Here is a 25,682-nt window from a genome sequence, read left to right on the forward strand (position 1 = left end):
CAGAAGGGGCGGAGCCAAGACACCAAGGTTCTGGGCCTACTCTTTGCCCTCTGGTCGCGTTTAGCGACTTTGAAAAATGGGGAGAAACTATCCAGGATTTTACCGTCTGGCACGTAGTAGGTGCCCAGTAATTTTTGAATGAATAGAGTGGGCGAAGCTAGAATTTTTCTTTCTTCGTCAAGCAAACTTGCCCAAACGTCTCATTCCTGGTTAGTTATGAAGTATAGAGGTGTCCAGCCCCTTCCACTCCCGGACGATTTGGAATGGGTTTGCACCTCGAGGGGAGAGACATAGGGGGCGCTAAGAAGGATTATCTCTCCAGCTGGGTCCCTATCTTTTCCCCAGGAGGTCTAGAGTCCTGAGAAGAACGAGTGCTTGGCTCAGCCCACCAGGAGTACCGCTTCTCGGTTGACCTGGGGATTTAGTTGTGGGGTTTGGGGCTGGGCCCGCCCTGGGGCAGTGATGTCCCAGAACTCTAGGCTCAAACTTTGGGCCGCCCTCTCACCGCGTCCGCAGTTCCTGGTTCCAGGGTCCGCTCCGGGGAACCCCCGGAGCAGTGCTTTACCCATCATCCATTGGTGGGGAGGGTGTGAAGGACGCTGAGGGCTACTGCTGTCGCCGAGAGCTGCCCCCTAGCAGGGCTGTGCTCTCCCTTCGTGCAGCCACTTCATCTCCCTCTGCATAACGAAAACTGCTTCCCATCCATTATTTCATCAGGGCTTCGGGCACTTCTGCAAGGTGAGCAGCTCTGTGCTGTTACTCCATTTTAAAGATGGAACCGAGGCCCTGGAGAGGACGCGCCTTGTCCAGGGTCAAGCGAGTCGCGATTGAGAATTCAGGCATCCTAGTTTTCCCAGAATCCCTTCCACCCTCCCCCCAGCCCCCAATGCAGCAAGAAGGGAGAAGCCAGCAGCGGGGAAGGACCAAAGAGGGTTAACTTGGGTGAGGGACTTGCTTCCTCTTCCTTAGCCTGCTTGGGGAGGGGGTAGTTGGGAGGACCGACCTCCGCGAAGATAGAGCCTTGTAGGCGCGCACCACCTCGCGACGCGCGCCTCCTCCTCCTCCCTGCTTTGTTCGCGCCTCTGCGCCTGCGCAGTGCGACAAATCTGGCGCTGTCCCCTTCAGCACCACGCGGAGCCCGCGCCGCCCCTCCCCGCGGTGAGCCCCGCGGTGAGCCCCGCGCGCCCCCGCCGCGCACGTCCTCGCGCCCCCTGACTGCCCGAATAGACCCCTTCTTCCTTCCGAGGTCACCACCTGCATGCCCTGGCGTTCCCAAAGAGAGCAGTTGCCATAGTAACTCTGGCAGTGCTTTCCTAAAATAGCTGGGCCCCCTTCTACCTTGGCCAAGGGTACAAGGGTTGCCTGCTCCCCACTTCCTCCACTCCCGGCATCATCCCGTCTAATCTTTTACCCTCAGATAGGCAGGATACCTAACTCAGGCAGCAAGGAAGTTCTTTCTAAAGTCTGACTAGCATCCCTCCTGCTGCATCCTGGGCGAGTGGTCAGGGTTGGGTCTCCTGGGTCCGAAACGCAGAACCCCTTAGGGTTTGAGACAGTGTTTCCTAGATCTCTCTCCCATAAGTTAATGGTCTCCTGGATTTAGGGGGCGGGTCCGGTCTACACCCATACGGTGTGCTTGGCGCGGCCGCGTGCTCGTGGGGGCGGGAGCGCGTGTGGCATGTAACAGGTCATGTGGCAACCTCCTAGGGACACGCGTGGGGTCTGGAGCGGGACACGCGAGTGCCGCTGGGTCTGGCGTGTGGCTCAGGGGGCGGTGGAGGAAAGGGACCAGGACACGATTGGGGTGGGGCACGTGAGGGTCTTGGGAACAGAACCGGGGGTCCCATACATCCTCCCCCTCGTCAGGGCGGGTCTCAGGTTGGCGGGAGAGCCCAGCGGGGACCTAGCGTCGAGAAGGGGGGCCAGCCTCCGGGGCTCAGGGCCCCGGGAAAGGGCGGGGGGTGGGTGGGGGGATTAGCTCTGCCTAAGCCGCGCGTAGGGGGGAGGGGGAGGGACTGAGAGGCAGGCGGGCCTGGAGCAAGCGGGAGCAAGCGGGAGCCGCGCTGCCTTCACAGCTGAGCTGGGCCCAGCCTCTTCCCCGCCTCTCCTCGGCCCCAGCTCCAGGCGAGCAGCGGTGAGTACTGAGGCAGCTCCAGTCGGAGCTGCAGTGGGGATGCCCTGGGCCCCCGCTGAGCTTCAGAAACCTGCCTGGTAGGGCTGCTGCTCCTGACCTCTGCCCCTACCCTGCTTTGCCACCAGAGGCCCCTTTACCCGTTTAAGGGCTGGACAAGATCTGTCATTCCCTTAAGAGGGAAGGAAGGGACAGGGTCTGGTGCAGCCTTCCCACCCAGAGACAGGTGACTGGTGGGGGTTGGGGGAGAGGGTGTGTGCTCCGGCTTAAGTATGTGTGTGCAGGTGCATCTGTATTTGTGTGTGGTTGTGACTAGTAGGTCTCTGTGAGTGTCTGATACGCCTGTGTCTGTGTGCATTGGAGAATGAGGCCCTGTGTGTATATTTGGGTGTCTCTTTGTGTGTTCTTGTTTGATGACAGTGTGTGTGTGTAAAATAAGCATGTGCCTTTCCATTACACGCATATTTGTTATGACTGTGAGAGTGTATGAGGGTGTGTCTTTGGGCAATGTGTGTGTGTGTGCCTGGGTCTGTATGTACAGGAGGTATTGCCTATGAATATGTTTAACTGTGTACTGACATTATTTGTCCGTGTGTGTGTGTGTGTGTGTGTGTGTACCTGTATGAAGAACAAAAATGTCCCTTTCCCGTTCAGCATGTATACATTGGGGTAGGAGCCTCAGTTTTCCTCCCCTTCACCATATGCCTCTCAGCCCCTCATAGTCCCTATATAACAGCCCCCCCCCATCTTCCTGCCTTTCCTTCTAGGAGGCCTGAGTTCTCTCTTACTCAGTGAGGGACCTCCCTAAGAGAGACTGTGGGGGACCCATGGCTGTAAGATGGTTCTGATTGGCTGACACTCCTGGTCCAGAGGTTGGGGTACCAGCCTTCCCCCTTCACCACCAGAAGTAGCTCCAAAATGCTACAGGGACTCTGAACTCACTCAACTTCTGAAATAGCTTCCTTTCTCCTCCCAGGGTGATGCTCAGGGCCCCCAGACAGAAGGGAAGGAGCCAGGGGGCTATTGGGGATACGATTCTTTTCTCCTCAGGCTTCCATGGAAGTAGCCCAAGTAGGAGGCCTGATCACTTCTAGGGGTGGGATCAATGATGCCATATTCCCGGGTTGGGCTAGGCCCCTGGCTCTCAGATGCCCCACCCCGCTTTCCCCTCCCTGTCTGTGCTCTCCTGCCCATCCACCTTCCCTGCAGCTCACCCCCTGCTCCCCCTTCCTCTCTTGCAGGCCTGTCCGAAGAGCATGCTGCCCCCTTACTCCCCGCCTGGCCTCGCCATCCCTGCCCCCCCAGCCTGACCCCCGGCCCCAGCATGGCCCAGGGTGCCATGCGCTTCTGCTCGGAGGGCGACTGTGCCATCTCCCCACCACGATGCCCACGCCGCTGGCTCCCCGAAGGCCCGGTGCCACAAAGCCCCCCAGCCAGCATGTATGGCAGCACAGGCTCCCTGCTACGGCGGGTGGCAGGTCCAGGTCCCCGAGGCCGGGAGCTGGGACGTGTGACAGCACCCTGTACACCCCTGCGTGGCCCTCCCTCACCCCGTGTTGCTCCCTCACCCTGGGCACCCTCTTCACCCACTGGGCAGCCCCCACCAGGAGCTCGGAGCTCTGTGGTCATATTCCGCTTTGTGGAGAAGGCCAGCGTGAGGCCACTAAATGGGCTACCTGCTCCTGGAGGCTTGAGTCGGAGCTGGGACCTGGGTGGGGTCTCTCCTCCCAGGCCCACCCCAGCCCTTGGGCCTGGCTCCAATCGGAAGTTGCGGCTAGAGGCATCCACATCAGACCCACTCCCAGCCAGAGGAGGCTCAGCTCTGCCTGGCAGCCAGGGCCTTATACATGGGCCACCAGCCCAACCTCAGGTTGGGGTAGATGGCCTTTACTCTTCTCTCCCCAATGGGCTGGGGGGACCCTCTGAGCACCTGGCCAAGCTATTCCCAGGACCTGCTGACACTGGACTCCTGAACCAGGTATGCGACCTCCCTTGGGTTCCCTGAAACCCCAGAGCCCCAGCAAAGGGGCAAGGGTTGGCTCTTTGGCAGTTTTGGGCCTGTCAGCTGTTCACTCTGAATTCTTCAATCTACCTAAATCTGTCTCTTTCTTGCCCTCCATGTTTGTCCCTGTGCCTCGGCACCTTTATATCTGTCCCTGTGTGTTTTTCTGTCTGTGTTTCTGTCCCATGTTCTTGTGTCTTTGTATGTGTGGCTTTATCTCTGGGTGCTTGTGTCTATCTCTCCCTCCTTGGCTTAGGGGGACACCTGGTCCTCCCCCCGGGAAGTCTCCTCTCATGCCCAGAGAATTGCTCGAGCCAAATGGGAATTCTTCTATGGCTCTCTGGACCCCCCAAGCTCAGGTAAGATCCTGGACTGAGGCAAGGGGAACAGGGCAGGGCCTTCTCCACAGCAGCTGAGGCATGGTAGGGAGCCTTCCTTTAAACCTCCCCGCAATCATTTCCTGGGCTCATGAGTTGCCTAATGCCTCTCCAAGCCTCAAACTTTCCATCTGTGTTATGATGGAGGGTCAGGGGATCATGGCTGGGTTGGGCACCTGGAGGAAGCTAGATTGTGGAGAGAGGGGATGGCAGGATGGCAAGGGTCATTCTATGAAGTAGAAAAGAAGCTGGTCTCCCTCAGACCCCTCAAAGTTATTTGACAAGAACTTGATTTGAAACAGGCTTCACTGGCACCAGGAATAAGCTGAGTTTGTAGCAGGAAGAATGGTGGCTAGACAGTGAAAGAACTTCCTGCCAATATGAGCAGCGGGAAAGAGCTCCTTCCTAGAACAGAATCAAGACAGGGAGCTGACCAGGATAACCTCTTGACCAGGATGTCTATGCATACTGCAGGTGCTAAGCCCCCAGAGCAGGCCCCCCCATCTCCACCTGGGGTGGGCTCAGGGCAGGGCTCTGGGGTGGCTGTGGGGCGAGCAGCCAAGTACTCCGAGACGGACCTGGACACGGTACCCCTGAGGTGCTACCGCGAGACGGACATCGATGAGGTGCTGGCTGAGCGGGAGGAAGCTGACTCGGCCATTGAGAGTCAGCCCAGCTCTGAGGGCCCACCTGGCACTGCCTGCCCACCTGCTCCACGTTCCGGTCCATTCCTTGGCCCTTGTCCCAGCCTGGGCAGTGGAAATGAGGACGAGGACGAGGCAGGTGGGGAAGAGGAAGTGGACGATGAGGTGTTTGAGGCTTCAGAGGGGGCCCGGTGAGTGTGGGACTGGGAAAGGATTGTGGCTTGCTCCTTGGAGCTGCCCCAAAGGCAGAGCTGGGGTCAGAGGGACTGGAATGGAGATGAGGGTGGGACTGGGAGGGTCAGGACCAAGCTAGCGGTGCTGACAGGGCAATGCAGCAGGAGATTCTGGACAGAGGCCCCAGGCCTGCCAGAATGCTGGGAATGTGGGGGGTGGGGTATGTGTCAGCAAGAGCCCATAGGGTAAGGAGCAGCCAGGACAGAGGAGAAAAGGGGTTCTAGTGAAGAACAGGAGGTAGAGTGAGAGGGCAGGGGCCAGAATCAAGCCTGGGGGCATGGGAGCATCAATCCGGATCCTGGCAGGAGAGTGGGGAGTGTGGGGGCTTTCCTCTCCGTCTCACACCCCACTGCAGCTTGGAGCCTCATCTTCTTCTCCTAAGATGTTGCCAGAAATAGACATGGGATGGCAGGAGGGGAGAGGATCAAGGAGAAGGAGGAGGAGAAAGGGAGATTAGCAGGGAGGAAGAGAGGAGAGGGATTGGGTGCTGGGGACGGGTAAGGCTGGGCTGCCTCAGGGGCATTGAATAGCTTGGTGAAGCTGTAGTGGGGACTCCCTACACAGGTGGCTTTTTTAGAGGGCTGGGGGCCTGTGAAAAGGCGGTGATAATCCCCTTCACAGAGTCATATGAGAATTCAATGAAATGCTACCCAAGAGCTGTCCTTTGGGCCCCTGATCAGAGACTCTCCCTGCCCCTGCAGGCCAGGCACCCGGATGCCTCACCCTGGGCCTCTCAAGTCGCCTGTGCCCTTTCTACCTGGGACCAGCCCCTCGGCTGATGGGCCTGACTCTTTCAGTTGTGTGTTTGAAGCCATCTTGGAGTCACACCGAGCCAAGGGCACCTCCTACACCAGCCTTGCCTCGCTGGAGGCCCTGGCCTCACCTGGCCCAACCCAGAGCCCTTTCTTCACCTTTGAGCTGCCTCCCCAACCCCCTGCCCCCCGGCCTGACCCGCCTGCTCCCGCCCCACTTGCACCTCTTGAGCCAGATTCTGGTACCAGCTCCGCTGCTGACGGGCCTTGGACACAGAGAGGGGAGGAAGAGGAGGCAGAGGCTGGAGCCAAGCAGGCCTCAGGGAGGGAGCCCCCTAGTCCCTGCCACTCAGAAGACAGCTTTGGGCTGGGGGCGGCACCCCTGGGCAGGTGAGTGATTCCTTTGGTTCCTCAGAACTGAGGTCGCCAGGGCCCCAGGAACAGCTGCTCCAAGGGAAAGAGCCTGACTGCCAAGATGCAGTTTATATTCCTGACCCCTGATAGAGTGGTTAGGGGATGTAGATGTCTGCTTTTCCATTTGGGGGACTACTGCCATTGGCTGTGAGTGGGAGCCCCTCACAGCCCACCCCCCTCGGTCTCAAATCCAGTGACTTGAAAAACCATGATTCAGGATTGAAGAGTCCTCAGAAAGTACCCTCCTTTCTTTCTAGGAAGGCCCTTCCTTCCCCAGACAGAGCCTCTAATCTGCTTAGAATTCTGGTGACCTTACCCCACCCAGCCTGGAGTCTTTTTCCAAAGATGGAGCCACCAGCCTCTCCCATTGCCTCCCTCCCTTGTCGCCTCCCCTCTTCGGTCAGGAGCCTCTCACCCTTCTCCAGAAAGTCCTTTCACCAGTCTAACCTTTCTGCTCTCCCTCTGCCAGCTACCCTCTCAGTCACGGAAGCCATGGCAACAGGAGGGGGTGGCCAGGGAGACAGGGTTGCCTAGCAACCAGGAGTTTCCGGCCTCTGTCTCTGGGGTGACAGGTGGCTTTGCGAGTAGAGCAGCTGCGATGGCGGGAAGGGAAGGGGAGGAGGAGACAGGGGATGAATGGGGTGCACATTGACCCGCATTCCCCTCTACCCCAGAGCCTGCCTCTTTGTGGGTGGAAGAGAAGGCCCAAGGGGGAGCCTCCTCTGCCTTTTAAAAGGCCAGAAAAGACAGACATAGGAGTGAGAAGGCATCCCTGCTGCCCTCAAATCATTGTTTGACCCTCCACTGTTCCACTCTGGCAGCCTCTCTATATCCCACTTTTGCCCATATTCTCAGAGATAGAGGACTGTGTTCTCAGTAGGGCCAATGTGAAGATGGGAAATCTGTGCCTAATAGCGAACTCCATAGGGTGCTTTGGAAAGCAGTCAAAATTGCCACAGGAGAAAGATGGATGTGGGTTAAATTTGATGGAGGACTTCTACAGAGAGATGGTAAAGGTGGGATCAGCTGATAGAGGGAACCTGTACAGTGTCCTTCTCTGGAGAAAAGAAAAATGCCTTCCCCGTGTCCCAAACTCCCCATCTCTGTCTTTCGGGTTTGGAGGCAGAGGAAGGATCTGAATGGCCTCAGAGGGACTGCCCCCACCTCTGAGCTGCTGTTCTACCCTGGCAGCGAACCACCGCTGAGCCAGCTGGTGTCCGACTCAGACTCAGAGCTGGACAGCACAGAGCGGCTGGCCCTGGGAAGCACAGACACCTTGTCCAATGGGCAGAAAGCAGACCTGGAGGCCGCGCAGCGCCTAGCTAAGAGGCTATACCGACTAGACGGCTTCAGGAAGGCTGATGTGGCCCGGCACCTGGGCAAGAAGTAAAGTCATTGGCTGGGATTGAGGCGGGGGGGAGAGGGGATGCGTCCTGTGGGCAGCACCTCCACATGCCCTCTATCTAACGGCCCCAGCTCTGTAGGTAACCCCACCTGGCCCCTTGACCCTTTCCCTTGAGACTCCACCTGTCTATCTGCCCTGCCCACAGCAATGACTTCAGCAAACTTGTGGCTGGCGAGTACCTCAAGTTCTTTGTCTTCACGGGCATGACTCTGGACCAAGCTCTCAGGTGGGTGTTAAGCCTTTTGAGGTCAGCCCCCACTCTCCAGGCCTGGTATGCAGGACCTCCGTGGTGCCTCCCCGGAGCCCCTGTGAGTCTTCTAAGCTGCCTAGACGTCATCCTTCCCAGGCTGGCTGGGCATGGCCAAAAGCTGGGGCTGCCTGGTTAGGGGACCTCAGGTAGGGGTGACATGCTCCCTCTTCCCCACTCCCCAGGGTGTTTCTGAAGGAGCTGGCCTTAATGGGTGAGACGCAGGAACGGGAGCGCGTGCTGGCCCACTTCTCCCAGAGATACTTCCAGTGCAATCCCGGAGCCCTGTCCTCAGAGGGTGAGGAAGCCAGGGGACAGGGCTTTCCCAGCTAGTCACCAAGGCACATGGGCACAGTGTGTGTGCACAGGAGCACGAGCGTGTGTCGGGGTGAATGCATGCACAAGCTTGCAGGCACGTGAGCATGTGTGTGTGCAGTGCTGACGTGGCGTCATGAATGTGGAAATGTGCATGTGGGCAAGCATTGCTAGGGTCTAGTGTGTACAATCAAGAGCAGGTGTCTTCGCATGCCACTGTCCACATACAATGTGATTTGGCTGCACCAGGCAGCATAACTGTGAGGGGCGCACTGGCCTGTGTGTAGTGCATACTCCCAGAGGCATGTGGGTGTTGGGGAAAAGGGAAAAGAAAGGGCTTTGGTAGGAGGAGGTGGGGCTCACTGTGGGGTTCAGGACTTGCAAAAGTATGATTGTGGGCCAGAGGGGTCAGGAGATAAACTGGAAGGCTGGGGAAGATAGCTGTGGGAAGAGTGCCTGGGAAGTGGCCGAGGCTGAATGTCAACTCTCCCCTAGACGGTGCGCACACGCTGACCTGCGCCCTCATGCTACTCAACACCGATCTCCACGGCCATGTGAGTGGGGGGCTGGCGGGAGGGAGCCCAGAAAACAGACCACGTCCAGAGACTTCAAGGCCTGAGGCCCAAGGCCTCCCTCACAGGCCTCTGTGCCCTCACTTAGAACATTGGGAAGCGCATGACCTGCGGAGACTTCATCGGGAACCTGGAGGGCCTCAATGAAGGCGGAGACTTCCCCAGGGAGCTGCTCAAGGTGGGGGTGGGGGGGGGAGCGGCGAAGGGGGACGGGTCAGGGTAGAGGTTGCTGGAGGGGAGGGATGGGGACCTGTCGGTAGCGTGGAGGTTGGTGAGGTGAGGGGCTTGCCGGCCCCCAGCTCCTGCTGCTGGAGCCTGGGCTCTCGTGACTCAGCTTGGGGACCGCCCCCTCCCCCAACCCCCACAAGCAGGCTCCCCTGAACATGCGCACTGCTTGCGGCCAAGTGCAGTCTTGGCCGTGCACAGCGGGGGGGGGGGGGAAGGGAGACGGCTCTCGAAAACCCGTGATCAGGCGGCCTTGGACCCTGCATTTGCCTGAAGTGCTCCCCTCTAGTGTTCACTGAGGATGAGAGGGTCTCAGCATAAGGCGGGGACACACAGGTGCACTGCTTGCCTCCTCCCCCTCCACCCCTTACCCCAGTATATATGGCCACAAACGCCCTTCTGGTACCCCTGTGCTGGAGGGACCCGGAGATGGAGGGGCCCAAGAGGGACAAAGGCTTTTCCAAGGTCTCAGAGCCAGTTACATTCAAGCTGGGACTAGACACTGCTCTTCTTTTTTTTTTTTTTTTAAAGATTTTATTTATTTATTTGACAGAGATAGAGACAGCCAGTGAGAGAGGGAACACAAGCAGGGGGAGTGGGAGAGGAAGAAGCAGGCTCATAGCGGAGGAGCCTGATGTGGGACTCGATCCCATAACGCCGGGATCACGCCCTGAGCCGAAGGCAGACGCTTAACCCTGAGCCGAAGGCAGACGCTTAACCGCTGTGCCACCCAGGCGCCCCTAGACACTGCTCTTCTGACTCCCTTGCCCTGCTCCCACATGCCAGCAGTTGAGGGATTTAGCTACACAGGGACTGGTATGCATGGGAGGAGGAGAGGGTGTCCTGTCCTGTAGATTCACTCCTTTCCCTGATCCGTTGGTTCTATGCAGGGAGGCCTGGACTCATTTGAAACCTCTAGGGTTGGCAAAGGGGTCTCTGGGCCATCACATACATGTGACTGCATAGGAGTGTCCTTGGGTGTGTCTGTGAGCTTGCGGTGTGTCGGGCTTCTGAGTTTGGGAATGTATCAGAGTGGGGGGGGGGTGTCCATTGTGAGTTTGGGGTGTCAAAGAGTTGGGGTGTATGCTTGAGTTGTGTGCGTGCGTATATATATATATATATATATATATATATATATATATATATATATATATATATATATATATGTATATATACATACATACACTTTAGGGTGTTGATAAATCGGGGGTTTGCCTTGGGGTATGTTTGTGCTTAAAGGGCTTACGATTTAGAGAGTATATCTGTGTTGGGGTGTGCGTTGGGTGTTTCTGTGTATTAGGGTGTGTATCTGCAAATTGGCTGTCTGATTTATGACGAGCAGGGGTTGTATGAGTTCAAGACTAAATTCTGAGACGTGCATCTCAACTTGCAGTGTCTGTGAGTTGGGGGTGAGTGTGGATTGGTGATCTGGTTAGCTGGGGTGTAAGTCTGTAAACTGGGGTGTGTGTACGTGAGCTGGGGTATAGCCTCGGGCCTTTGAGCTATCTTCGGTTGGGTGAGCTGGCCGAGGCTGGTGCGGTTCCATGGCTGCCTCCATTCTGCGCCGTCCCTCCTGCGTGGCCTGTCCTGGCTCGGGGCGGGGAGAAGGGGCCGAGGGGACGAGTTCCGACCTCCTCCGCCCCTGGTCCCCCCACCCTGACGAGCCAGGAGGGAGCTGCAGACCCTACAGGGTCGGCCCTCTTTCGCAGACGAGGGGCTGGGGGACCCCGGCGCCACCGCCACTAACCCCATCGCCGCGCACCTTCCCGCCCGGGCCGCGGCCGGCCCCTGAGGCTCCGCCCCCAAGGCGGCGCGCCGCGGGCCCCTGCGCTGTCGGACGCCTCCATTTTGCGCCGTCCCCGCCCCCAGCCCTCGCCCTCCCTCCCCGTCGGCGGCCCCCTCCCGCTCGCGCCGAGCCGCAGAGCCGACAGCGCCGCCGCCGCCGCGCGCTCTGTGCGTCGGTGGGGAGCCGGGCCGGGCTCGGGCCGGGCCGCTCGCGCCGGCTGTCGGGGGAGCCGTCCGCGGGCCGTCCGGGCCGTCCGGGCCGAGGGCGGGCGGGGGCATGGCCGGGGGCCGCGGCGCGCCGGCCGGGCCAGCATGATCGGTGTCAACAGCATCCACAGCAGCGCTGGGCGGCTGCGCTCGCGCTCGCTGTGCTCCGTGCGCTACGGGCGCACCCACCGCGGCGCGGAGACCCTGTGCTACGGCTGGCCGCAGCGCTCGCGCAGTCTCAAGCCCGTGCTCTACACCGACCTGGTGGTCAGCCGCCTGCAGAGCCGCAAGAAGAAGAAGGCGGTGAGGGCGTTGGGGCCGCGGCCCACGCCAGGCTGGGGGGACGGCCGAGGGGGTTGTGGAGGGCGGCGCGGCCGAGGGGGCGGTGTGAGGGAGGCACCAAAGGTGGCACGAGCCGAGGGGGCATCGGTCGGACTGAGGGGGGCCGAGCCCAGCAGGGACAGAGTCCATGGGTAGCCAGGAGTGGGCATGGACTGGAGGGGGAAGGGCACAGACGGCCCAGATTAAGGTGGGCATCTCAGACCATAGGGTCTTTGGGTCTTCTAGCTGGGAGCAGGACATGGGGCTCACCGATAGGGTTTAGGACTTTGGAAGGAAGACGTGGTTGTGGGCCAAAGGGGGTCCTCCGCGGGACAGAGGATGAACTGGAAGGCTGGAGACAGGTTGGATGTGGGTGGCCACTTCAACCTCCTGGCCCAGAGTTGGACAGTGTGGGTTTAGGGTCCAGGCTCTGCCGGGCTTGGGCTGGGAGGGCTGCGTGTGCATAAAGCTGGGTTGTGCTGTGTAGGGGGTGGAGGTTGTGGGATGTACCCGCCCCTGGACAGGATGTGCACGTGTGGGATGCTGGGCTAGCCTTGTGGCTGAGTGTAACAGTGAGCAGTGAGAGAGTCAGAGACCGTGGTATGCCGGTGGTGGGGTGGGGGGCTGTGTCCCATCACCAAGAAGGCACCGACGTCACCACTGCACCCAAATCACGCAGGCAGCATCACACGCCACACGCTTAGCCCAGCACGCACATGCTGGAGACACACCCACTCACAGACAGGCTGGTGGAGTCGCCCCCACAATAGGAGGTGCTGCTATGGACCCATGCTGCAGGCCACTCCCAAGAAGAGGGGTCCCCTATGCAACTCCTGGAGCCCATTCTCTACCCTACCATCCCCAGGCCCCCACGGATCCCCCATGACAACTGTACAGAGGGGAAGCGACTGGTTCAGTGCACAGGGAGCTTGGGGTGTGCAGGGTTTGGAAGCTAAAACTTCTGCTTTTTAGACTAGTGTTCACTCCCCAGTAACATGAAGGATGTGTGTGGGCGGGGGGCTCACCCACCCGGGCATTAGACTTGCTGGGGCTGTCTGGGCTGGGGAAGTGCTCAGCTTGCCCAGGCGTTAGGAGCCGCGAGAATGTGTTCTCTGCTAGCCAGAGAGGGAGGTGAGGGGGGTGAATCCTATGGCTGGGCCTCAGTTTCCCCATATGTTCTGTGTGGGTTTATCCTATGGAAACAGGCCAAGGCACACGACTGGGGAAAGGAGAGCTTCTTGGGATGCTCTTTTCTATTCCTTCCAACGCTGTGCTTCTCCCACCCAGGATCTGGGCGGGATGACCCCTCCCAATAACAACTGCAAGGATAATAACAGCAGCTGCCATTTAAAATGCATCCCCCCTGTGCCTGGGTGCCCCGTGCCGGCTGCCTGCTCTACATTACACACCTGTTACTACATTTGTTCTCCCCACAGACACTTGCCCAAAGTCCTGCAGCAAGAGTGACACAGTACTGTGTCCTAATACTGTTTCAGAGTCTGTGTTCTTGGTCATCACACCCAGCTGCCCCCGCCCTTGTGTCCTGCCCTTAGGAGGGAGGGCTCAGGGCTCTGGCATGGGGTACATGGTTTGCCTCCCCAAGTGACCTATATCTGCCTGATTTGTTCCTCCCTTCCCAGGCCTTGTACAGCTCCATCAAGAACGAAAAGCTGCAGTGGGCCATGTGAGTCCTGGGGCTGTGTGACAAGGGAGCTGGGCTGTGGGGAAGGGGCTGCTTGGAGAGGCTGCGATTGCTGAGGCAGGCCCTGTGAGTCCAGGCTGGGCTGTGGGGCAGGGGAGGAGGGTGAGGACATGAGAAGCACTGAGGCTGCCTCACTTCCTTCTTTGGAGATGGCTGCCTGGACTTGGGGATCTGTGTCTTTTCTTCAGCTGGGTTGTTATGACAAGCTAGGCTGAGGTGGGTGGCCACTGTCAGCGGGCCTGGGAGGAGGAGTGCTGAAACAAAAAGGGAAGGTCCCTTGGCAACCCAAGTGGGAAAGCAGAAATCTCTGGAGGTAGAGCCCCCTCTTGGGTCCTAGGGAATCCAGAGTGTCATAGAACAAGGGACCACACTGTCTACTCTTGGCAGCCTCAGTGGAAAGAGACTCGAAGTCTTAGAGGAGTCCAGACTAAGGGAGGAGGTCCAGTTTTAGCCTTGGGGCCCCCCAGTCTGAGGGGGAGAGTCTCATTTAGCCGTCAGAGATCACTCATACTTGCTGGTGTCTGCTGAGTCCAGTCATGGATCAGTTGGGTTGGGAGCTCCCGATCGGCAGGAGAGAAGACCTCAGAGGAGGCAGAGCTCAGGACTGGGGTGCAGATTGGGACTTGGGGCAAGCCTTGAAGGAGGGGAAGCATTTGGGGAGAGGGAAGTTGATATTTGGGAAGAAATATGTGGTGGCTGAAATGAGTGTGGGGTGGGGAGACCGAGAGGAGGCAGCGTGGCTGGCCGGAGAGCGGAAGGAGGAAAAGGCAGCGTTGGCGGGGATGTAGCACACGCTCTCTGTGGGGGGCGGCAGGGAGCTGCTGCAGGTTCTCCATCAACAGAGTGATGGGGTAGAACCTGATTCTCTAGATGGTACCCAGCAGGGCCTGCTGACCAAGAGGTACTAGGCGACCACTGGGAAGCTACTTCTGCCATTTGGCCAACAAACTATGAGCAAGGCATGCTGCTGGGTGTGGTTGAGACCGCTGAGTCAGATGTGCGTCCGCCCTAGTGGAGAAAGGGATGAGGGCTGGTGTGTGTATGTGCAGAGACAGAAAGGATGAGGGAGGGTGAAGGCCCTACCCTTGGGAGTTCTAACCTAAATACCTGGAGGAATCCTCATCTGAGCAGGGGGGCACAGCTACCCTTGGGGAGATCTGATCTGAGGTGGGAGACAAGGCTCCAGGAGCCTCGGGTTGAGGGGAGCCACACCCTGGGAGAGGGGCCATTCCCCCACTCCCTCCACAGACAAGGGGGCACTTTCCTGGGGGGGGGGCAGAGGCTAGGACTGAGGGGGGGTTGTGGCTGCAAGGCCAGCCCCCTTTGAGGTGATCACACCTGCAGAGACGAGGAGGAGCTGAGACGCTCTCTGTCTGAGTTGGCCGACCCCAACCCCAAGGTCATCAAGAGGGTCAGCGGGGGCAGTGGCAGCGGCTCCAGCCCTTTCCTGGACCTGACTCCTGAGCCTGGGGCTGCAGTCTACAAGCATGGGGCCCTGGTGCGAAAGGTGCACGCAGACCCTGACTGCAGGAAGAGTACGTGGCCGGGTGGGGAGGGTCTGGGGGATGGAGGGGAGGGGGCCCGTCTCAGGCCCCCTGACCTGTCTTCCTTCCTCCCAGCACCTCGGGGCAAGCGGGGCTGGAAGAGCTTCCACGGGATCCTCAAGGGCATGATCCTCTACCTGCAGAAGGTGCGGGGCCAGCCCAAGGGGTTGGGGCTGAGCCGGCTCAGGGGAGTGTGGGTGGGCCGGGCCCGGCCCGGTGGGACCGTGGCCAGGACAAGATGGGCACCCCTGCAGGAGGAGTACCAGCCGGGGAAGGCCCTCTCAGAGGCAGAGCTAAAGAATGCCATCAGCATCCACCACGCACTGGCCACGCGCGCCAGCGACTACAGCAAGAGGCCCCACGTCTTCTACCTGCGCACAGCAGACTGGCGGGTCTTCCTCTTTCAGGCCCCGTGAGTGCCCTCCTCCTGCCCGTCCTGGACCCCTTTGCCCCACTCCCACCTTCCTCCCCTCCCTTGTCCCTGGATGGCCTCATTTCTTCCCAGGCCACACCCTGAGCCAGGACAGGCGTCCCGGGACAGGAACCCTGGGCCCAGGTCCTAAGTGGCCGTGTTGTCTCCCCAGGAGCCTGGAGCAGATGCAGTCCTGGATCACTCGCATCAATGTGGTGGCTGCCATGTTCTCTGCACCCCCCTTCCCAGCTGCTGTTAGCTCCCAGAGGAAGTTCAGCCGCCCTCTGTTGCCCAGCGCTGCCACCCGCCTCTCCCAGGTACCCCCAGCTCCGTCCACCTGGTGCCAGTGGGATGCAGTGGGGCAGGCCCCCCCAACTGCACCGGGGCTGCCGGGGGTGATCCTGTAGACGTGCACCACACCAGAACACTGGCTGTGGGGGTGAGTGAAGGCTGGAACCCAGTCTCTACTCCAGTTGCCAAGGCGTTAACCCAGACACGGTGCTTTGCTCATCCAAAGGATGGGGCACCTTTTTAAAAACCATGCACAAAGGCACCCAGTGTACTAGAGTGACCCTGACTACACTCCCCCCGGCCTCTAGGAGGAGCAGGTGCGGACCCACGAGGCCAAGCTGAAGGCCATGGCAAGCGAGTTGCGAGAGCACCGGGCTGCGCGACTGGGCAGGAAGGCCCGGGGCAAGGAGGCCGAGGAGCAGCGGCAGAAGGAGGCCTACCTGGAGTTTGAGGTGAGCCTCCCTGCCCTGGCGCCTCTGCAGCTCCTTCCTCCATCAGCGGGCCCTCACTGCTCCCACATATGGGCTCGGGCTAGTGGTTAAGGGCATGGACTGTAGGAGAAGAGGACCAGCTGGGTGACCTTGGGCAGGCTGCTTAACCCTTCTGAGCCTGTTTCCTCTTCCGTGGGCCGGGGATGACATTCTGTACCCACTAGGCTAACGAAGCGAGATGAGGTCTGTCCAGTGCTCACTGTTCGCAACTCTAGTCCAGGCTCCAGAAGCATTAGCTGTTCTAATATGCAGCGTCAAGAGAGCCCACAGAGGGTGACCAACTTACTAAGGGATCATGTCACAGTGGGGGCTCTGGGGGCCTCAGAGGTGGGCAAGAACCTGCTGTCTCCTAGCTTTTCTCTCCAGACGGGGGTGCGCTGGGCAGAGGGCGGAGAGCAGGCTCACTGCCCCTGCCCCTCTACCTCAGAAATCCCGCTATGGCACGTATGCAGCACTGCTTCGGGTCAAGCTGAAGGCAGGCAGCGAAGAGCTGGATGCGGTAGAGGCAGCACTGGCCCAGGCCGGGAGCACGGAGGACGGACTCCCCCCACCTCACTCCAGCCCCTCCTTGCAGGCCAACCCCTCCAGCCAGCCCCGGGCTCAGGGTCATGGCTCAGAGCCTCGCCCAGCAGCAAGCAGTGGGCGGTGGAAGCTCTGAGTTGAGGGTAGGAGTGTGGGGGGTTGGCGCCCGCTGGGCACCTGCATGACACAGCCCTGCCTGAGCCCGGGCCGGCCTCGGGCCACTCATGAGGGCCCCTTGGCCCAGGGCCCGACCGCGCCGGACGCGGTGTCCGGGGCAGGGCAGGGCTAGGGCATGGGCCTCAGGAGCCTATGTTAGGGGCCCCTCTGAGCCCCCCATTTTGTGATAATGTTTTGCACTTTTTCGTACGGGGGGGGAGGGGCCAGGGCCCCTTGGACTTTTGATGCTTTTTTTTTTTTTTTTGGGGGGGGGGGAGGCCTGACGTTTCTGCTTTCTGCTGAGACCACCCCCACCCGACACCAGCAATCCCCCTCCGTCCTGGGGCCTGGCTCAGACAGAGGCCAGGAGTTGGGGCTGAGCTGGTTTTCCCTCCTTCCTCCCTGAGGCTCACCCTCTCTCTTTCCAGAGGTGGAGGAAGGGTATCCATGCCTAGGCCCCCCCCTACACAAGTCTGGGGACAGCATGGCCTTGCTTTCCCTCCTTCAGTGGGCCCTGCCCTTTGTACAGCCTCCACTCCCATTAAAACTGCTCTGGACTTGCTGGCTGGGCCTCCTTCTCCTCTCTCCAGTACCTGGCTCGGGGCCAGGGTAGGCAGCTGGTTCCAGGGACAAGAGTCACATCAGGGGTTGCCATAAGTTAGAGAGGGGGCTGTGTCCCCTGCCTTTCCCATGAGAATCCTTTATTTGCCCCAACTGAGGGGTGGGCATGGGGTGTTAAATAAGAACTGGAACAGGCAGGGATGCTGTACAGAGGGGCCCAGGGAGGGGCTGGTAGGTGGGCAGCGGTTCAGTGCACCTGAGGCTGGGGGTGCCCATGGCAGAGCCCTCCTGGTGGCTCAGGGGGTGAGCCCAGCTTCTCTGCCTCCTGTTCCACCGACTGGCTCCCGTATGCACTGTCCTCCTTCACCTCTGCTAGGCGAGTGGGGACAGGGAACAGTCAAGGTCTTAGGCCTCCCACCCTCCAGGCCCGGATCTATGTTCCAGGTAGGACCCCTTTACCTGTGCTGGGCAGCTTGTCTCGGGCCTCAGGGCCCCTCAGCAGCCTCACTCCTTCCTCCAGGCCCATGTCAGACAGGGCACCCAGCAGGCCTGCCAAGTCCCCACCAGCCAGCTGGGGAGAAGGAAGAGGCAGGAGATTGGAGTGTGTGATCAGGAGCCTGGGGCCAAGGGAGCACCTGAGATCTGAGACAGGGGAAAGAAGCCAGGCCTGGAGCAGGGGGTGGGGACCCACCGACCTTGTAACTGCGCAGGAGGCTGCCACTGGGCGAGGCGGTCTTCCGGTATGTGTCCACCAGACTGCGTAGCCCCAGCCGTTCTGCCAGCTCTGCCCAGCTGCCCTGGGCCCCTGGCCCATCTAGCAGATGCTCCAGGTTCTGTAGGGCTGTATCCTCAAGTGGCGGCTCTGGCCCTGATAGGGACACACATGCCGATGTGTCTTATGCCCGGAGATGGACCCAGGCAGGCATCTTTCTCTCATGGGAATCTGACAGATGAGGCAGACGGTACCGGGACAGTGGGTGGCAACAGCGATGGAGCAAGGGAGCCCTCCTTCAGAGGTTCTAAAGAAGAGGCCTCTGTGAGCAGGGCTCTGCAGTCTGGCAGTGGGTGAGGAGCTCTCACCTGCAGGGCTGGGCGGCGTCAGCGGGGGTGCGGTGGTGTCCTGAGCAGCATTTAGCAGCAAGGTCTTCACCTGGGGAGACAGCCTCAGTTTGGTGACCTCCCACCCCAGTGCTGACGCCCAGGTGCCAGCTCCTCTGGGCCCCAGCCATAAGCCCAGGTACCCCATTCCCTGGTGCTTCTTGTTCCTGGCTAGCCTCACCTTGGTGCTGCGGGTGAGGTCAAGAGGTGTGTGGCCCCGGAAGCTGCCTCGGGTGTCTCTCTCAGGTCCCTCAGAATCCGAGTCACTACCAGAGGTGGGGGGCGAAGGTAGTGGGCAAAGGGGCTCCTCGTTCTCTGCGTGGATATCGGCACCTGGGGAGGGAGGTAGTTGTGAGGAGGTACAATGGGAGCCCGCAGTAAGAACTGCAAAGGGGGGGAATGGGAGGCACCCCTTTGCCCTCCCCCCAGCCCTGTCCATATGCTCCAAGGATGAGACTCACCAGCCTTTAGAAGGAGGCGGGTGAGGGTGGGGGATCCCAGTCCAGCTGCCAGGTGTAGGGGCGTGTTTCCCGCAAAGGTGCGGGCATTCACGTTGGCACGGAGCTGTGGGGTGCAAGGGAGTGGTTGATCACAGCACCCACGGACTGGCCGGCCGCCCCCACCCCTGCATCTTCACCGTCTTTGGTTCCACAACCCTTGGCCCCACCACCTCAGCAATCCTCAGTCCCACCTTGGTGACCAGATGTGTGACCAACCCCAGCTCCTCCATCTCGGTGGCTAGATGCAGGGCTGTTCGGCCCCCCTGCCGTTCTGCAGCCTCCACTTCAGCCCCACTGTCCACCAGCAGATCCAGGCACTCGGGGCTTCGGGCACGGACTGCCAGGTGTATTGGGTACAGGCCTAAGGACACAGACACTCAGCCTATAGCTGAGACCCCAACGTGGCCCCCTGACCAGCTGACCTCAACACCTCATGTTCACACCAGGCACTCACCAGGTGCCCACCCTGGTCCCCACCTCTGCCCCCTGGTCCAGATGAGGTGATGAACTCACCCTCGAAGTCAGGCATGTGCAACAGCTGGGGCACGGCGGGAACGTCGCTGCGCAGCAGGGCACGCAGCAGGTCGGGGGCACCGGCACCCGCCCGGAGAGCCAGGTGCACTGCGGAGTCTCCGTGCCGATCCAGCAGTGCCGGGTCCGCACCCACCTGCAGCAGGAAGCTCACCACGCTTGTCTGCCTGGTGATCACTGCCAGGTGCAGTGGCGTCTGGGGACACAGGCAGAATGAGCCAAGTCCACCCCTGGCCTCGGCCCACCCGCCTTCCAACTCCTGCCCCCTCACCCGAGGTGCCCCTCACCTGGTGCAGGTGATTGGTGAGGTTGACAACACCGAGGTGCCGGGCGTGGTAGATGACGTGGGCTATTTGCTCGATGACGCTGGTCTGCCCATGGATGATGGCTAAGTGCAGCGGCCTGAGCAATGTGAGAGTGAGAATGTGGCCTAGCAAGCCCAGCCACTCAGAGCGTCCTCTACCCGCAAAACCCCACCACCTCCATGATCTCCGTCCCTGGAGCTTGTGGAGCCCAGACGTCTCCCAGGGCGTCGCTGCACCTGAACTTAATCTTTCCGAGCACCTTGTGCAGTAAGTATGTGAGTCCTATCATTGTGCTCTCTTAACAGCCAACAGAACTGAAGTGGGGCGAGATCAAGTACCTTGAGCACAGCCGGTACACAGAGAGGCCGGACTTGGAACCGGGTCTGTCCGACTCCACAGCCCTGGCTCTTTGCAGGTTCCTTCCCCACCCCGCACCCCACAACCTTCCTTCGCGCTCCAAGTCCCTGACTGGCCTTGGGAGCCCCAGCCTCCCGCCCGGCCGCCCGCCCACCTACGTGTCTCCGTTCTCGTCCTGAGCCGTCAGCAGGTGGCGCTGTCCCGCCAACAGCGCGCGCGCGTCCGCGGTGACGCCGTAGTCGAGCAGGGCTCGGGCGCTGCGCTGCGCCAGGCCAAATAGGCGCGCATTGTACTCCCGGGCTGGGGGCGACAGGGGCGTGGGCGCGGGCTCGGTCCCCACCCGCAGCGTCCCGACCGCCCGGATTCAAGAGGCTGTACCTCGCTGCAGCAGGTCCGGGGCCTGCGGTTCGCGCTGGAGGGTTAGGGGGGACGCGCTCGGCTCTGCTGCTTCCTCCCCGGCATCCACGCCAGGCGCCCCGGCGGCCATCTGCGCCCCGCCCCCGCCTCCGGGGTAGCAGCCCATCGGGGCAGAGCCCGACGGGTAGGGGCTGTAGGCCAAGGAGGAGGGGAAAAAGCCGAGGCTGCCACCTGCGGATACAGGCCGGTCTGTGGGTAGGAGGCACCAGGCAGGACTCTCCCAGATTTCTACCCCCCACGCCCCAGCTTCTCTCCTCCTTACCCCTCCCTCCTCCATCCCCCTTCCCGCCATCAGCGGCCCCTCACCTCCTCCTCCAGCTCCTCCATAACCCCCAGCCGAGCCCCCAGAGCCTCCACCCATGTGGGAGCCACCCCCGAAGGGCTGGGAGAAGGTGGGCAAGGCTTTCCTCCGTTTCCGCTGCACCTCCTCCTTGTCTGGGGCCAGAGGGAAATGAAATGTTAACCCAATTTATGCACCACGCCTCAAGCGCTCTGTCCCTAGTCTGGTCATGGCCCTCCCTCCAAAAGCCCTCGGGCGGTCTCCTAGGACCACCTTTTCCTGGGACCTTCCCCACTCCTGACTTGACTCATGGGTCCCCTGATCTAGTTCTGGGGCACTCCAGCCCAGGGCTCCCTCCCTCCCCCCATTCAGCCCAGCTCCACCTTCCACCAGAGGGTAATAGGTGAACTGTTTGGAGTCTGACACATCCCCGCCACGCTTGCGTTTCAGCTGCAGGAACACGGTTACAGGACGCTCAATCTTCATCTTGTGATAGGGCGGTGTCCGGAACACAATGGCATACTGGCAGGGGGTTGGAGGACATAAGGTTATCTAGGCCTTGGCCTAGTTCAGCCCCCCCCCCCCCCCCCCCGCCGGCCCTGGCCCTGGCCCTAGGGTACCTGTTTATGAACATCTGTGGGAGAGAAATCCCCAAAGGCCTGCCATCCATTCTCATCGTCCTCGTAGAACCGAACCTCGATGTCATCTATAGGGAAAACAAGCTTGGCCACAGCTCCTAGTAGAATCTCCAGGGCCTTTTGTCCTAGCGCTGCCCTGGCTCCCCATCTTGACACCCAGTGTCCCTAGCTCCGAGCCTGGGCTCCAGCCTCACCTTTCTGCACCTTGTCACAAAGCAGATAAACCTCATCTCCACCCCGCACAGAGCCAGCTGTCTTGTCCATTCGAGAAATCTTCAGGTTCGAGGCCCCAGGAGACTCTGTGGGGGTGGGATATCAATTACTTGAAATGACATAATGGCCACGGTCCCATTTATGAAGCCAGGTGCTTTGTATTATTTTAACAACCACAAGAGGTACAGGAATTGCTGGTGTCTTCATTTACCCAAGATGGAAACCATGCTCGGGAAATGACTTGCTCAAGGTCGCTGAGCTTCTATGTGGTGGGTCAAATTCAAACCCAGGCCTGTCTGACTCCACAGCTTGAGGTTGCCCCCCACACTCCCTCTGGCACCTAGGCCTGGCACCCCAGATGATCAGGATACTCACTGCTGTCATGGATGGGCTGGGAAATAACTGGCTTCAGGGGCAGGGAGAAGGAGCCATCGCTGGCTCGAAGGAAGGCAGAAAAGCGCAGCCTCACAATGCTCAGGTCCATCACCTTCTTCAGCTCCTTGGCCTCCTGCTCCAGCTCCCGCCGCTCAGCCTCTGGGCAGTGGACATACACGTGACCCCTGCGCTCCTTCTCTACTGCTTCCATGGTCACCTCCCACGACCCCTCCTCCCTCCATACCAGTAAGGCCCTGGGGCCTGGAGCGGAGTCGCTGCCTCTGAAGTTTTTGTATCATAATCTCCATCATGTTCTTCTTGGTAACATGCAGAACGCCCAGGTTGTTAAATCTGGGTGGGGGAGGGGCAGTCAGAGGCTCTGCAGGCAGTTTTTTCCTCCTGAGGCACCCTCCCCACTGCCAGGGCTCAGTTCAGCCCTACTTCCTCCAGGACGCTTTCCTGGTTTTTACTTGGGGCCTTGGGTTTTGGGCCCTCGGTCAGACGCTAAGCTCACAGAAGTGGGCTGGGGCCTAAGACTGGCAGGCAACGAGGGGGCACCTACTGGGCAGTCATGTCCTTGGGCCCCACAGACACGGCGCAGACCCCCAGCTCCGAGCACTGCTTGCCCACCAGGCTGTGGGCGTGAGCACGAGGCGGGTCACTGTGCGTTACCAGGTCCACCTCGATCTTAGCTGGTCCCTCGTAGTTACAGATCTGGGAGGGGTGAGGGCTGTCAGTAATGCCCCCGAACACAGTGTCCATTAGCCCACCCGCCAGCACCATCCTGACTCACCTTGACTGTGGGATAGGTCTTCCGGCCCTTCTCACTGGAGGCACCTGGCAATCCTCCATGGGAGGGGCCTTCGCAGCCATATCGAAATCGGAAGCCTCGCTGAATGTCCCAGGGCAGATTGACATTGTGAACAGGAGAGACCCTCCCTTCCCCCCCCAAGCCAGCCACACTCCCAGCCAGCAGTGACCATAATAACTGGCAGTATCTCCTGGACCACGCCACCACTGTGATTAGCAGCTGCCAACCATTCCAACCTGACGTGGCCTCTGTGATCAGTGACCCTCCCCATGGCCACCCAACTACGACTTACCCCACTTGTCCCCAAAGCTGAAGTCATCTCAATGCCCCCCCTTCCATTCACTCACCTGCTTAGGCTGCTCCACTATCACCAAGTAAGGACCATCGGCTGGGGACAGAGGGGCCTTGCTGAGCCATGATTTCTGAGCCCATCCCCCAGGCAGAGGGCACATGCTCCTGCCCACCCCCACCCCACCCCCCCAGACAAGGAGAGGTGAGGAACTTACCTGTCTCTGGGGCTGGCTCCTTGGGCTCCACAATGGACGGGTCGAATTTGAAGTCATCATATTCAATCATGCCATCCAGAGCCTGGTTTGGAGACAGACTGAGGTGGCAACTGATTCTGAACCACCCCTGACCCCTCCACTTCCCAGCCCTGAGTAATCACTCCCTTTCCTCCTCAGGCCCGTAAGAAAGCTCCTATTGGAAGAAGTTTGCAGACAGGCAGACAAACTGACCAGCAGGTTGAGATAATCAGAGAGGATTACAGGTGTAGGGGAGCAGAGGGGACTCCGACGGACAGGCAGACAAACAGACAGACGTGGGGGCAGCCGGCCGGCTTTAGAGCCAGGAGGCGTGACTCACTGGGTCGTAGCAACTTTCCATGTCTCTGGGCTAGGCCCGGCTCTGTCTGGTGGCTCCGGCCGGGTTCTGTTTCCCAGAGTTTCAGGCGCCCGCCTTAGGTGGGGGGTTGGGGGGAGTGGCGGGGGAGGGAGAGACAGATCAGGACAGGATTGGGGGGGCGAGGGGGACCCAGATTTGGGGGAGGGTCTGATCTCTTCCAGCCACCCGTCCGGGTGTGGCGGGCGAGATCCGGTGGAGAGCGAGATCCGGAGCTGGGCTGGGCTGGGCCGGGGAAGCGGCAGGAAAGTTAGAACAGCTTAGGAAAGTCCCGAAAATACCAGGGGGAGGCGGGGCCGGAGGGGGCGGGCCTGGAAATGACGTCACTGGACACGCCCCCGCAGCGGGAGGGGCGCGAGGTGGTTGCTGGCCTCTGAGCTCCTTGTAGCCTCTCTGAGGGCAGAGGGGCAGCCAGACCCAGGGAAGCGCCCCTGGTGGTTGGGCCCCCTTCCTCACGCCAGGGCAGGCGCCGGGGACTGGAGGGTCCTTCAAATCTGGCGGACGGTTTTAGGCCGGGGCCGGGCCCGCCTCCTGCCCCCTTCCCCTCCCCCGTCCTGGAGCAACCTTGGGATTTTCTACCCCGAGGGAGGCCACGGCTGATTCACCCGGGGGCTTTTGGGGGGACATTCCTGTTGTAGGAAGGCCTCTTTTCCGAAGGCCTGTAGGCGGGGGCTCTTCCCAGTGGGGGGCCCCCGGGGTTCTGCCCCGAGAACGGACTCTGGGGCCGTGGGGCGGGGGAAGGAAGGCTGTCTCCTTCTTGGGATGGACTCTTCTGTTCCCTCTCCCCGAAACATCTCAACAGTCACTGGATTCCCACACCGCCCCTGCTCTGGGTGCCCACGTCCCCTGCCCCAGTCCCATGGCCGTGTGTGTCTCTAGTGTGTGTTTCTATCACAGGTATAGAGTGTGTGTCGTCCCCTGTGCTTGCGTGAACGTTGTGTATGTGTGGTGTCAGTACGCGTGTGCCAGTGAGCAAGGCTGTGTACAGGTGAGCGTCCTTAAACTTCTCAGTGTGGACGTGTCTGAGTATGTCTTGGTATGTAAGGACACAGGTGAACATACCTGAATTTGTGCGTGAAGGGTTTGGGTCCAGGCACCTGTGCATGGGTGAGCATGTTTGCGTGTACGTGTGTGCGAGTCTGAGTACATGGACAATGCTGTGCGATCGCTAGCATACGCATAGGTGCACGTATGGGTCCGCGTGGGTTTTTTGTTTTGTTTTGTGTGTGTTTTGTACAAGGATGTCGCTGGGTAGCTGTCTGTCTTGTTCCTGTGCGTGCTCTGTGTGTGCGTGCGTGCATACGCCGCTCTCCAGCCCTGGGACTCCGTCAGTTAAGGGCCCTCCTTCCGCCCTTCCCCGTGTCCCGGCCACTCAGGGGTCTGAGCCCGGCCACTCACCGCGGCGGCGGCTCCGGTTCCGGCTTCTCTCCCGGCCCGACCCACCTCGGACCGGTCCTGACACCTCTCCACAGCCACCAGGGCTCCAGCCGGGAAAGCCCCTTTTCCACCCCCGGGAGGGGGGAATTCCCGTGACGTTTCTGTGCATCACGCCCCGTGACCTTTTTCATTGGCTGAAAGTTTAACTCCGGACTCGTGCAGCCAATCCGGAGCGATTCAGGCGCGCCCCTTAGAGGAGAAATATTAGCTCAGGCAGGGGAGCCGGGAGGTAGGATGATGGTCAGCTAAAGCTCGAGCTCTGGCAGGGGGACCTGCCCGAGGCTGGATTCGCGGACCGAGCGGTATCCCCCGGCCAGGGGCCCCGGCTCCGGTCTCTTCACCCACCCAGCCTACCTCAGACAGCTGGCACTCCCTGCTGCTACTCGGCTTATGCTGCGTCTAACGCTTGGCCACCTCTGAAGGCGGGGAATCCCAGAGGGAAGGTGGCGGGCCCCAGCCCTCGGGTCCCCAGCCCGGAGCGGGGCCCCGCTGCCGGGAAAAGTTGGGGGA

General features: G+C 60.3%; 2 protein-coding genes across 11 annotated transcripts; one reads left to right on the top strand and one right to left on the bottom strand.

Moving 5' to 3' along the window:
* The first annotated feature begins 42 nt into the window (after positions 1–42).
* PSD (pleckstrin and Sec7 domain containing) lies at positions 43–17,311 on the top strand. Of its 3 annotated transcripts, XM_045802975.2 has the most exons (17): positions 43–2,134; positions 3,373–4,109; positions 4,390–4,492; positions 4,985–5,345; positions 6,090–6,530; positions 7,746–7,940; positions 8,105–8,185; positions 8,392–8,504; positions 9,017–9,075; positions 9,182–9,271; positions 13,272–13,315; positions 14,678–14,868; positions 14,953–15,023; positions 15,132–15,289; positions 15,462–15,606; positions 15,889–16,032; positions 16,499–17,311. In XM_045802975.2, the coding sequence occupies exons 2-17, from the start codon at positions 3,456–3,458 to the stop codon at positions 16,727–16,729; spliced, it is 3,081 nt and encodes a 1,026-aa protein (XP_045658931.1). In that variant the 5' UTR covers positions 43–2,134; positions 3,373–3,455; the 3' UTR covers positions 16,730–17,311. The 3 variants fall into 3 exon arrangements, 2 of the variants coding, with proteins under 2 accessions (XP_045658931.1, XP_087718878.1); XM_087862752.1 differs by having other exon boundaries at positions 43–4,109; XR_015724740.1 differs by lacking the exons at positions 14,678–14,868; positions 16,499–17,311 and having other exon boundaries at positions 43–4,109; positions 15,889–16,026.
* Positions 17,312–17,429: 118 nt separating this feature from the next.
* On the bottom strand, positions 17,430–25,284 carry NFKB2 (nuclear factor kappa B subunit 2). Of its 8 annotated transcripts, none has more exons than XM_045802977.2 (23): positions 25,134–25,284; positions 23,700–23,792; positions 23,342–23,423; positions 23,183–23,223; positions 22,818–22,916; positions 22,587–22,738; positions 22,269–22,375; positions 22,025–22,183; positions 21,631–21,735; positions 21,419–21,504; positions 21,182–21,320; positions 20,825–20,953; positions 20,480–20,689; positions 20,260–20,401; positions 19,727–19,841; positions 19,422–19,635; positions 19,100–19,269; positions 18,870–18,972; positions 18,590–18,741; positions 18,391–18,460; positions 18,006–18,178; positions 17,770–17,881; positions 17,430–17,679 (listed from the first exon to the last, which is right to left on the bottom strand). In XM_045802977.2, exons 2-23 carry the CDS (start codon positions 23,718–23,720, stop codon positions 17,558–17,560), a joined length of 2,703 nt encoding a protein of 900 aa, XP_045658933.1. In that variant the 5' UTR covers positions 23,721–23,792; positions 25,134–25,284; the 3' UTR covers positions 17,430–17,557. The 8 variants fall into 8 exon arrangements, with proteins under 8 accessions (XP_045658933.1, XP_045658932.1, XP_045658934.1 ...); XM_045802976.2 differs by having other exon boundaries at positions 17,430–17,682; XM_045802978.2 differs by having other exon boundaries at positions 17,430–17,682; positions 23,183–23,239; positions 25,134–25,267.
* Between the last annotated feature and the right edge of the window lie 398 nt (positions 25,285–25,682).

The sequence above is a fragment of the Ursus americanus genome, chromosome 6 (genome assembly GCF_024610735.1).
Source record: "Ursus americanus isolate L20-20 chromosome 6, mUrsAme1.1.p, whole genome shotgun sequence".
Taxonomy (NCBI): Eukaryota; Metazoa; Chordata; class Mammalia; order Carnivora; family Ursidae; genus Ursus; species Ursus americanus.

Excerpts from the sequence above, each read along its gene's own strand:
- NFKB2 (XM_045802976.2), bottom strand. The coding sequence starts at position 23,720 with ATGGAAAGTTGCTACGACCCA. Across the intron at positions 20,402-20,479 it reads CCCGGACCTGCTGCAGCGAG|CCCGGGAGTACAATGCGCGC; the intron begins GTACAGCCTCTT and ends TGTCGCCCCCAG. Across the intron at positions 18,742-18,869 it reads CCGCCTCCTTCTAAAGGCTG|GTGCCGATATCCACGCAGAG; the intron begins GTGAGTCTCATC and ends CTCCCTCCCCAG.
- PSD (XM_087862752.1), top strand. The coding sequence starts at position 3,237 with ATGATGCCATATTCCCGGGTTGGGCTAGGCCCCTGGCTCTCAGATGCC. Across the intron at positions 9,076-9,181 it reads ACACCGATCTCCACGGCCAT|AACATTGGGAAGCGCATGAC; the intron begins GTGAGTGGGGGG and ends GCCCTCACTTAG. Across the intron at positions 16,033-16,498 it reads AGGCCTACCTGGAGTTTGAG|AAATCCCGCTATGGCACGTA; the intron begins GTGAGCCTCCCT and ends CCTCTACCTCAG.